This window comes from Myotis yumanensis, unplaced genomic scaffold (genome assembly GCF_028538775.1).
Source record: "Myotis yumanensis isolate MYYU_CA2020_CCGP unplaced genomic scaffold, mMyoYum1.0.hap1 SCAF_16, whole genome shotgun sequence".
Lineage (NCBI taxonomy): Eukaryota > Metazoa > Chordata > Mammalia > Chiroptera > Vespertilionidae > Myotis > Myotis yumanensis.
Genome location: NW_027223767.1, coordinates 14,662,003 through 14,674,041, shown reverse-complemented (window position 1 = coordinate 14,674,041; position 12,039 = coordinate 14,662,003). Strand labels below are relative to the sequence as shown.

At 41.0% G+C, this 12,039-nt stretch overlaps 1 protein-coding gene across 2 annotated transcripts in view; it reads right to left on the bottom strand.

The window, feature by feature from the left end:
• The window catches only part of RABEP1 (rabaptin, RAB GTPase binding effector protein 1), a 109,998-nt gene that overhangs the window by 13,743 nt on the left and 84,216 nt on the right, over window positions 1-12,039 (bottom strand). The window contains exons 10-12 of one of the 2 annotated variants that reach the window (XM_070393708.1): window positions 10,947-11,051; window positions 8,483-8,599; window positions 2,423-2,521 (exon numbers count right to left, since the gene is read on the bottom strand). In XM_070393708.1, the coding sequence (XP_070249809.1) occupies window positions 2,423-2,521; window positions 8,483-8,599; window positions 10,947-11,051 (321 nt within the window). The remainder of the gene's footprint in view (window positions 1-2,422; window positions 2,522-8,482; window positions 8,600-10,946; window positions 11,052-12,039) is intronic. The other variant, XM_070393709.1, reaches the window with a different exon arrangement.

Sequence of the window (12,039 nt, the reverse complement as noted above, 5' to 3'; positions counted from 1 at the left end):
CATAACACAAAATATGTGTTAATCAACTGCTGATATTACTTGTAAGGCTTCCAGTCAACAGTAGGCTATTAGGCTATTAGTAGTTATATTTTGGGAAGTCAAAAGTTATGTACATGGATTTTCAACTGTGCTGGGGTCAATGTCCCGAACCCCACATTGTGCAAGGGTCCACTATAATAACATTATAGTTATATACACCATTTTTGTTCTTAGGAAATACATAGTAAAATGTTTGGGAGTATATGATGTCTACAGCTTAATTCCAAATTGTTCAGAAAATACATACAACCCTGGCCAGGTCGCTCAGTTGGTTGGAGCATCAATCATCCCATACACCAAAAGGCTGTGGGTTCCATTCCCAGTCAGGGCACATACCCAGGTTGCAGATTCCATCCCCAGGCAGGGTGTGTATGGGAGGCAACCTATAGATGTTTCTCTCTCACATCGATGTTTCTCTCTCTTCTTCTCTCTCTCAAAAAATAAAATAAAATAAAAAGCTCTTTAGAGTAAGGTAGTATGTTCCAGAGCCAATATTCTTAAGGAGAAAAAAACACACACAGGGTGGGGCAAAAGTAGGTTTACAGATGTGAGTATGCAAAACGGTTATTCTTGTACTAGAGGCCCAGTGCCCGAAAGTTGTGCACTCGGGAGTGGGGGCGGGGGGTCCCCTCAGCCCAGCCTGCGCCCTCTTGCAGTCCAGGAGCCCTTATGGGATGTCCAACTGACGGCTTAGGCCCACAGACATCCTTAGTGCTGCCAAGGAGGCGGGCGAGGCTCCTACCACCGCCGCTGTGCTCACCAGCCATGGAGGGGGGTGTCCCTTCAGGGCAGCCTGTACCGTCTCCAATCTGGGACCCCTCAAGGGATGTCCGACTGCCCTCTCATAATCCAGGACTGCTGGCTCCCAAACACTCGCCTGCCTGCCTGCCTGATTGCTCCTAACCGCTTCTGCCTGTCAGCCTGATCACCCCCTAACCGTTCCCTTGCCAGCCTGATCAATGCCTAACTGTTCCCCTGCTGGCCCAATCGCCCCCAACTGCCCTCCCCTGCTGGCCATCTTGTGGCCACATGAGGGTGGCCATCTTGTGTGTTGGGAGTGATGGTCAATTTGCATAATGGCTACGACTAATTAGCATATTCCTCTCTTATTATTGCGTTGGAGTGATGGTCATTTTGCATACTGGTTGTGACTAGCATAACCTGTCATGACTAATTAGCATATCTGGTTGTGACTAATTAGCATATCTGGGCTAATTAGCATATCTCTTATTATATGGGATTATTAATTACTATATTATTTTTCCATATGAACAACTGATAATCTATTTGTCCCACCCTGTATGTGCATATATAATATGAAAGAGAAAGAGACTGAGAAACAATTGCAAGTATGAAACAGATCAGGGCTAGGATTTAGAAGTTAGCTTAAAGGTCATTCAGACACTGACCCAATGCCAACCAAAAAGAAACCCTCCTAGCCAGTGTGGTTCATCGACCCAGGAGCCAAGAGGATGCCAATTTATTCTCAGTCAGGGGACATGCCCAGGTTGCAGGCTCCATCCCCAGTAGGGGGCGTACAGGAGGCAGCCTACCAATGATGTTCCTCTCTCAGTGATGTTCCTCTCTCTCTAAAAATCAATAATAACAAAAAAGATTTTTAAAAAAAGAAAGAAGAAACCACTGCCATGTGACCTGATGCTGTTTTGGTCATCCCTGGAAGAGCTGGACAAGAGGCAGCCCTGTAGGGCCATCCCAGCAGAACCAACAATGCTATAATTTACAAAGGGCCATCAGATGCAGGGTCCCAACTTTGAGAAAAAAGGAAGAATAAGGCAAATGGAGTCAGATGACGGAGGAGGCCCAAATCTGGGGAACTATTTTGCAGAGCTTCCAGCCAGCTCTTCTTCAAGAAGCTCTCTTACCCCAACCATCTCAAAATGAATGGCTTCTCAAAGTTCCCAGGGCCACAGCAGGGTTTATCAGCATGCTTTATCATAACTTGTGGGCAATTAATGAGGTTATTTTAGGTAAATTCGCTGTCCAGGAAAAGCATAACTGCTTATAAGCTACAGCTGCTAGGGCTCTGAGAGATTTCAAGTTTTAGTTTGTACTTGGAACTGAAAATTAAATGTCGTCCACAGTTTATTTGATTTAGGTTTCTGAAATCAGAAAAGTAGATTGGAATATTGGGAGGTCAGAAGGTAGGCTTAAAAAGAAATAATGTCTTTACATAATAATGCTTACATTATTATGCCCTTTATAAGGCAGCATACTAAACTAATGCCCATTACTGTAGGCCCTGGAGAACGTAACAGTAACCACACTTTGGTCTGGGAGATAAAGTCATATCAAAGATGATTTCAAGACAGAACAAAAAGAACTATATTGAACATACTTAACATTTATTTAAATATTAACTTACCATCTGTTCCTGAACATCCCTCTTTGCTTGGGAAAACCCCTGTTGTAACTCTTCAAGTAAAACCTCAGATGCTTGGGCTCTTAGGACAAGTGCTGAGATCTTTTACAAAAAAAAACAAAACAAAACAAAAAAAACATACAAAAAATAGCAGTTATGAAACTGGTTATTCTGAAACTAACTCTTCCATCTCTGCTTGCTTAATGTATAGGATTATGTATCAGTTATCGTAACCCACTCATCACTCATCAACAGGTATGTGAGCATCTGCTGCATACAAAGCCTCAGCCTTTCAGCTATCACAAAGCAGTGCCGAAGTCCCCAGGATCACGTGCTGCCACACATGAGCAAACGGCACTGTATGGGCCTCTAGCCACAGATATTAATCATTGTGACCTAGTCATCAATAATAATCTTAAAAATTATAAAATAAATTAAAACAAATTTGTTTACACAGTTAAAATATTGTCCAAATTCTGCTTCCAGTAGTAGTGATTTGGATCATGTGAAACCACCTTTCTATCAAGAATTAGAAAAATGAGACCAAAATATTGAAGACATGTATGTACTCTTGAGACATTGGAAAATAAGGCAAAAAAAAATCACGGAGCCCAGGTCCAGAGTGAGCACACTGGGAGTGGTGAGTGCAGCATCTGGAACAGCTCTTCTCTAGAAGAATGTGCCAATTCCAAAAGAAACAGATGTGACACTGAGAAGCTGAGCAGAGTGTCTGGGAGTCAAGGATCCACTTCGCAAAGGGACCCCTGGTAAACACTCTGCACTTCAGATTGGGTCCCCAAAGGACCATACCTGAGGGTAAGGAAGAATTTAAAATAATACAACCTTCACGATTTTCTATAATCACAATTCCTATAACAGGCTCAAGGTGATATAGGACTATTAGTACCTGACTCTTATAAGGAAAATGCCTTTGTATTGTTTCAATAATTTTTCATATACAATGTCTACCACTCAAGTAAAAATGCACAAGAAAATATGATAAAAACAAGAGGAAATGATTTAAAAAATATAACAGAAACAGATCTACAATGAATTCAGATATGTGAATTATTAGAGGCAGACTTTAAAATATACTTGATCTGTTTGGAGATTTGAAAGAAAATGTTTCAGAGAACTGAAAACAATAAAAAATTACCAAATTGTCCTGGCCGGTTTTTCTCAGTGGTTAGAGCATCGGCCTGCCAACTGAAGGGTCTGGGTTCGATTCCCAGTCAAGGGCATGTAACTGGGTTGCAGGCCCAATCCTGGCCAGGTCGGGGGTGTGCAGGAGGCAACCAATCAATGTATTGCTCCCACATCGATGTTTCTCTCCTCTCTTTCTCCCTCTTCCCTCCCTTCCACTCTCTCTAAAAATCAATGAGGAAAAAATTATCCTCAGGTGAGGATTAACCAAAAAATTTTTAAAAATTACCAAATGGATTAAAAAAACTGAAAAATTTACCTAAATTAAAAACTCAATGGATTTCAACAGATTAGACCTATTTGAAAAGAAAATCAGTGAAGTAGAACACAGACCTGAAGAAAATAAAGCCAAAAATGGAAAATACGGAAGATTTAAAAAGACATCTAGCCCTAACTGATTTGGCTCAGTGGATAGAGCGTTGCCCTGTGAACTGAAGGGTCCCAGGTTCAATTCCGGTCAAGGGCATGTACTTTGGTTGCAGGCACATCCCCAGTAGGGAGTGTGCAGGAGGCAGCTGATGGATGTTGCTCTCTCATCGATGTTTCTAACTCTCTATTCCTCTCCCTTCCTCTCTGTAAAAAATCAATAAAATATATATTTAAAAAAAAGTCATATAGGCCCTAACCACTTTGGCTCAGTGGCTAGAGCGTCGGCCTGTGGACTGAAGAGTCCCAGGTTCGATTCCGGTCAAGGGCATGTACCTTGGTTGCGGGCACATCCCTAGTAGGGGGTGTGCAGGAGGCAGCTGATGGATGTTGCTCTCTCATGGATGTTTCTAACTCTCTATCCCTCTCCCTTCCTCTCTGTAAAAAATCAATAAAATATATATATTTTTAAAAAGTCATATAGATGCATGTGAAAGTCTAACATATATCAATTATTTAAAGAATAACCAATGGAAACAGCTAGCTACTAGAGCAAAAAAAAATAAGCCTAAGCAAAAACTTTAATTTCACTCATAGATATACTCAAAAGAAATGAGTCCGTATGTCCAACAAAAGACACAAACTAGAATGTTAGAAAATGTATTATTCATTTACAATACCCCAAACCCAGGAACAACTTTACTAAAATCTCTCAAAGGTTCACAAGCAGCTTCTGGCTTCAGCATGCCCCATACTTCCTGCTAAGTGATTCCTAGCTGGGCCTTAGTGGCAGCCAGCTATGGTTCCCAGCTTGGCCTCTCCCAGGCACCTCAAAGTCCACCACAAGTGGCAACCATCACAGATCACTTTGACCTGCACCAGAGCCCCTCCCAAGAGTCCCTAGAACCAACAAACCCTGTTGGCCAGTTTAAGACCACACCAGAGCTCCACCCAGCTACCTCCACAAGTGACACACTCTAAGAGCGCAATTGGCAGACACCAGAGTCCCATTAGAACAAATCCTGCTCCACAGGGTCAGCCCCTGCACAACAACTCCTCTGCTGCAGTCATGCCCAGTCCTCACAGCCCGAGAGTCAATCCCTCCCACTGACATGCCAACAGCTATTAAGGCTCAACTATAGCAGGAGGGCACACACAACCCACACAAGTGACACACACACCTGGAGCAACCGGTTCAGGTGACCATGGAGACTAGGCCCCATAGGATACCTACTACATATGGCCACTCTACCAAGACCAGGAGACACAGCAGCTCTACCTAACACAGAAACAAGCACAGGAAGCAGCCAAAATGAGGAGACAAAGAACATGTCCCAAATGAAAGAACAGAACAAAACTCTAGAAAAGGAACTAAACAAAATTGAGACAACCTACCAAGTGCCAAGGTCAAAGCACTGGTTATAAAAATGCTCAAAGTACTTAGGGGAAGAAGAGATGAACTCACTGAGAACTTCAACAAGGAGATAGGAAACAAAAAATGGAGATAGAAAACAAAAAAAGAACCAGTCAGAAATTTAAAATGCAATAACTATAATGAAGAGTACATTAGAGAGAATGAACAGTAGATTAGATGAAGCAAAGAATCAAATCAGCAATTTGAAAAATAAGGTAGTGAAAAACAACTGGAACAGCAAAAAGAAAAAAATTTAAAAAAAGAGGGTACTTTAAGGGGCCTCTGGGCCCAACGTCAAATGTACCAACATTTGCAACTGGGATACCAGAAGGAGAAGAGAGAGAGCAAGGAATTGAAATCTATTTGAAAAAAAAACCCAGAAAACTTCCTTAACCTGGCGGAAAAAACAGACATATAAGTCCAGGAAATGCAGACTCCCATACAACATGAACCCAATGAGGCCCACACCAAGACACATCATAATTAAAATGCCAAAGGTTAAAGACCAAAGAGAGAATCTTAAAAGCAGCAAGAGAAAAGCAGTTAGTTACCTAGAGGGGAGTACCCTAAGACTGTTGGCTGAGTCCTGGCTCAGTAGTTCAGTTGGTTAGAGCATCATCCTGATACACCAAGGTTGTGGGTTCAATCCTCAGTCAAGGCACATACAAGATTCAACCAATGAATGCACAAATAAGCAGAACAACAAATCTCCTCCCCACCCCCTAAAAAAAAAAAAGAGTGTGAGATTTCTCAACAGAAACATTGCAGGCCAGAAGGGGTTGACAGGAAACATTCAAAGTGGTGAAAAGCAAGGATATACAACCAAGATTACTCTACTCAACAAAGCTATCATTTAGAATCAAAGGACAGATGAATTTCTCAGAGAACAAAAGCTAAAGGAGTTCATCATGACCAAACAGTATTAAAAACAGATGTTCATAACCCCAAGGTAAGAAAACATTCTTTTAAAAACTGGGCCAGCTGTAGCAGGTTTGGCTCAGTGGATAGAGCATTGGCCTTCGGACTGAAGGGTCCTGGGTTCGATTCTGGTCAAGGGCATGTACCTTAGTTGCGGGCACATCCCCAGTGGGAGGTGTGCAGGAGGCGGCTAATCGATGTTTCTCTCTCATTGACGTTTCTGGCTCTCTCTCTCTCTCCCTTCCTCTCTGTAATAAATCAATAAAATATATTTTTTAAAAATTTTTTTTAAAAATTAAAAAAAAATAAAAACTGGGTCAACATTCACTGATCATAAAGAAAAGATCAATAAATTTAACTACATTAACTTAAGAACTCCTGTTCATCAAAAACCACCATTAAAATAATGAAAACAAGGCCCTGGCTGGATAGTTCAGCTGGTTGGAGTATTGCCCCATGCACTGAAGGGTCCCGGATTCTATTCCAGATCAGGGCACATACCCAGGTTATAGGTACAATCCCCAGGCGGAGTGCATACAAGAGGCAACTGATCAATGTTTGTCTCTCACATCAATGTTTCTCTCTCCCTCTCCCTTCCCCTCTCTCTCTCTAGAATCAATGAAAGACATCCTCCAGTGAAGAGTAAAAAATAATGATCATGATGATATAGGGCAGAAGACATTTGCAGCACAAATCACTAAAAGACACCAAGAAGATTATATAAAAAAACTCCTTCCCTAGCAGGTGTGTCCAATGGTTAGAGCATCAGCCAAAACACCAGAGAGTCACAGGTTCAATTCCAGTCAAGGGCACATACCTGGGTTGCAAGTTCCATCCCCAGCCAGTTTGGAGTGTGTGTAGGAGGCAACTAGCCAATGCGTCTCTCTCACATCAATGTTTCTCTCTTTCCCCCTCCCTTCTCTATTTCTTTTCCCCCCTCCCCCATCCCTTTCACTCTCTCTAAAAATCAACAGAAAAAATATCCTCAGGTGAGGATTAGAAAAACAACTAACAAATCAGATAAACAAATAACTTTTTAAAAATTAAAAGAATACAACGCAATAGAAAAAATCAGCATAAGACTCGAGAAGGAATCACACACACACAAAATGATATCCCAGTAGCCAGTTAACATGAAAAATGCTAAATAACCTCAATGGTCATCAGAGAATTGCAAACTAAGCCACAATGAAATAATATTCACACCCACCAAAATGGCTATAATTAAAATAACTAATAAAATCAAGTTTATCAAGACTGCGATCCACAGGAATTCTTCTCATATATTGCTGGTCAGAGTATAAATTCATACAACCACACTGCGAAACGCTTTGGCCTTAGTATCTACTAAAGACATTTTGAACATTCTAACCCAGGAATTTCACTCCTAGGCATATAGCCACCAGAAATATGTTCAACAAGCCCTATACAAAAATGTCAAAGCAGAATTATTTATAATATACCAGAACCAGAAACAACCCAAATGCTCACTGTGATATTTAAATTGTGATATATCCATATACTAGTACAACTGTACGACAATGAAAATAAGCATACTGCTATAAGCATCTTGAGTAAGAATCTCATATGTTGAATAGAGGAAGACAGACACAAAAGAATACAAACAATATGATCCATTTGTTAAAATAAGAAAATAAAAAAACAGACAAAGCGAATCTAATGGTGTTAGAAGTTAGGACAATGGTTACCTCTGGGGAAGAGGTGATAAGTGGAGGAGAAAGTGAATGTTTCTGGTGTACTGGCTAATGTCCTATTACTTAATCTTGATATTGTTACAAGAATGTTAGTTCTGGCATGTCTGAGTTTTTAGTATGAACACTATACTTTTAAAAAGTAAAAAAAAAAAAAGATAATTAGTATCTGTCCTGTCAGCAAGTTTGTTGTGCAGCAGAAAACCAAATAAAAAACAAAGGGGAAAGGAGAATCAGCCTCCTGGTATTCATTAATCAGTTACTTCAAAAGTTTTGTGGCGTTTTTTTTAATCTATAAAACAGATACCAGAAAACAATAGTTCAGAGGGAAAATAGAACTACCAAATCTTCAGGGCAAGAAAGAAACATTATTAAGTTTTCAGAATTTTTTTATTTAAACAACCCAGTCATCCCCCATGGGTCACATTCTAAAAACCCTCATTTACCTACCTGATGACTTGAATCTTCAGTGCTCTGCTTTATGAAGTCTTCTAGCTCCTGTTTATCTTTCATTGTCTTCTCTAACTGGTCATTTGCTTGCCTTAGCATCACCTGTAGTTTTTTCACCTATATAATTTTAAATGTCAATTAGAAGGAAGTACCAGAATTCTTTTATAAATTGAAAAAGTCTTGACTCCAAAATTTTTAAATTCAATTTTCTTTCTCTGAAAAAATCATAGATTTGTCAATTCAGAAAAAAAAAGATAAATGACCTAATTTGATGACCATACTCTGCTTTACAGTTAACAAATCATTTTTCACATACATTATCTGCTTTTCCTCCAGGGTACTCTAAGCTAGGACGCTCCCTGGCCTCCCTGACTCTAATATATCTTCTGCCTCCAATCTACAATCCATACTAACACGACATTTTTTCTAAAACAAAAGTCAAATCACATTACTATTTCCCTACTTAAAATCCCTAGATGTCTCCTAAAGTCTTCAGGATCAAATTTAAATCCCTTCAATTATCACCCCTCCCTCAGTAATGTCCTCATGACCTCTGTAACTTCCTCTCCCATTATTTTATCACACACACCCTTTGCCTAGCCACAGAACTATTCATACCTTCTAGAACACAGAATTTTCCTTCATAACTCTGCTCTTTTGTACATCTTTCCTCTCCTTGAACACCCTTTCCTCACTTCTTTTCCTAATTAATTTTTACTCGAGTTCTAAAAGAAATTTAGCTCAAAAGTTACCCACAAGTGTTACTCAACTGAGCCCAAAGTAAAGTTAGATGTTCCTATCCCTCCGCCAGTTCTGTGTATACATCTCAGGAACAAACTATATGGAACTGATAGCTTGGCTGGCAACACTGAAAGCTCCTTATGAGCAAGCAGTAAGTACTATGTTCTATTTGTATCTGAATACCCAGGATTCAGCAAAATGCCAAACACAGTTGAATGTCTACTAAAATGACTGTAGAGTCCAAGATAGCCCATTCCAATGCCACACTATCAAAGGCTAACCTAAATTTCACAAATAGCTTTAGAAATTTACCTTTCAACCATCTATGAAAAAAGCATATAGGCAGGAAATCAATGCCAATGACATTTGAAAATATTAAGCCATCATTCTAATATGCCTAAACTTATCTTAAAGACAAAGAGAACAATCTTCATAACAATCAAAGAACAATTAGGAAATGTAGGGGAAAAGTATCTTTTCCTTACATATACTTTCACAAGCCTACTCTCACGAAATTCCACATTATTTTCTAAGTGTTACCGAGGAGCCCATTATTAGGTACTATATTTGTAAAAGGTACATGTCAATTTCAGTGTACCAGATCAACCTAATCTTAATTTCTGTGACCCTGTAAATTAACTTAATTAATTCAACAAATTTATGACAAGAAGTAGAGGCAATAAGCAATGAAGATTCCAAATACTAATTAATATGATATTTAATTAATTTTCCATGTTTATATACTCACTAGAAGCCCGGTGCATGAAATTCGTGCATGGGGGCAGGGTAGGGGTGTCCCTCAGGTCAGCCTGCACCCACCCTCTCCAATCTGGGAAATCCCTCTCACAATCCAGGACTGCTGGCTCTCAACTGCTCGCCTGCCTGCCTGACTGCCCCTAACCACTTCTGCCTGCCAGCCTGATAGATGCCTAACTGCTTCCCTGCCAGCCCAATTGCCCCTAACTGCCCTCCCCTGCCAGCCTGGTACCCCTAACTGCCCTCCCCTGCTGACCCGGTCACCCCCAACTGCCCTCCCCTGCAGGCCTGGTCCCCCTCAACTGCCCTCTCCTGCAGACCTGGTCCCCCTCAACTGCCCTCCCCTGCAGGTCTAGTCGCCCCCAACTGCCCTCCCCTGCTGGCCCAGTCACCCCTAACTGCCCTCCCCTGCCAGCCCAATTTCCCCTAACTGCACTCCCGTGCCAGCTTGGTCACCCCTAACTGCCCTCCCCTGCCGGCCTGGTCACCCCTAACTGTCCTCCCCTGCAGGCCTGGTCCCCCCTCAACTGCCCTCCCATGCAGGCCTGGGTCCCCTCCAACTGTCCTCCCCTGCTGGCCTGATCGCCCACAACTGCCCTCCCCTGCTGACCATCTTGTGTCCACATGGGGGTGGCCATGGAGTGATGGTCCATTTGCATATTATATAGGATGATAGTATCACTTGAGCAGAAGGGGCAAGTTTGTAGGTAGGATGTACCAGTGTTTCTGAAAGAGCTGAGCTGACCTGTGAGATGCTGGGCAAGCTGATGAAGCAAAGACACACAGACGCAGAGGTTCTAGTGTGCTCCCACTGGAGATCTAACTGACACTGCATGTACCAAATTATTTCATATTTAACAAGATGGATGTACTTCATAAAGCAAATGGGAGGGGAAAACAATTAATTCTGCACTTCCAATGAAAAGAACAACAGCTCACCAATTTGGCATACCCAAAAGAAACTCACCTGGTCTCTTGTTTCAGCTTCCTGAATCTGAATTCCTTGTAACTGTTTTTCATAATTGGAACACATATCACAACGTCTACCAAGTTTATTTCCAGCATTATGTACCTGAAGGGCACCAAAATTACCTCTTATCAGGCAGAACAAAATAATTCTACATCACAAACGTGAGCAACACATGCACAGTCTTACCTATGTTACTCAGAGTAGAACATGGAGTAAACAATTTCTTCAGGTACTTAAGGCAAGAAGTTACAACATAGGATTGGATTCTAAAAAGTCATAACCTCTGATACAAGTACGTTACCACCAAAAGACTAAGTGCCACAAAACACCACATTTGAGGAAAACACAAAGCAAGCAGAAGGTACTATACCATGAAACTCACAACTGAAACCCAGCCAAGGAAGGGGATGGGAGGAGGAACCAGTGCCATTACCCATTTCACCTGCTCCAATTACCAAGTAGGTATGAAACTATTAAGCAGCACCTTCTCACATGTTAGAGAAGAAACATTTCTCTGCAGCTTAATAAGCTGTTCTACTTACTGATTGACAGCTTCTTTAAAGAAAAGTAACCCTGGGTAAAGGAAAGCACTGGAAGTCAGAAAACTTGTATTCTAACCCAGGTTTTGCTGCCAAGTCAAAGGGGAAACTTAAACAACTCACTTGACCTTTTGAGCTTTCTTCTCCTGTAAATTGGAGACAATCATGTCCTGACTACCTCATTATTATTAAGAAGCTCAAAGAGATGAGGTATGTGAAAGGGCTTTGTAATCTGTAAAGCACTATGCAAGTTGTATTATAGGTTTTATCTTCTATCTTACTTCTGAATTTACAAATACTATTAGAAGGAAAATTAACCTCATTAAAGGCTGCCTTTTTTTCTCTCCCGTATTTTCCACCCTCTCCCCTTAAATTCACTCTCAACATTCACTGCTGACAAGCATTTGCACTTTAAATACCAAGGAAAGATGAAAAAGTAGGAATCTTGGAATACATTGAGATTATAGAAACTGCAAAGCAAAGCAAATTCAGGCTACTCTAACTTAAACTTAGCTATGCTATTCAGGCAGACTGCTCCACTTCAGAGTTAT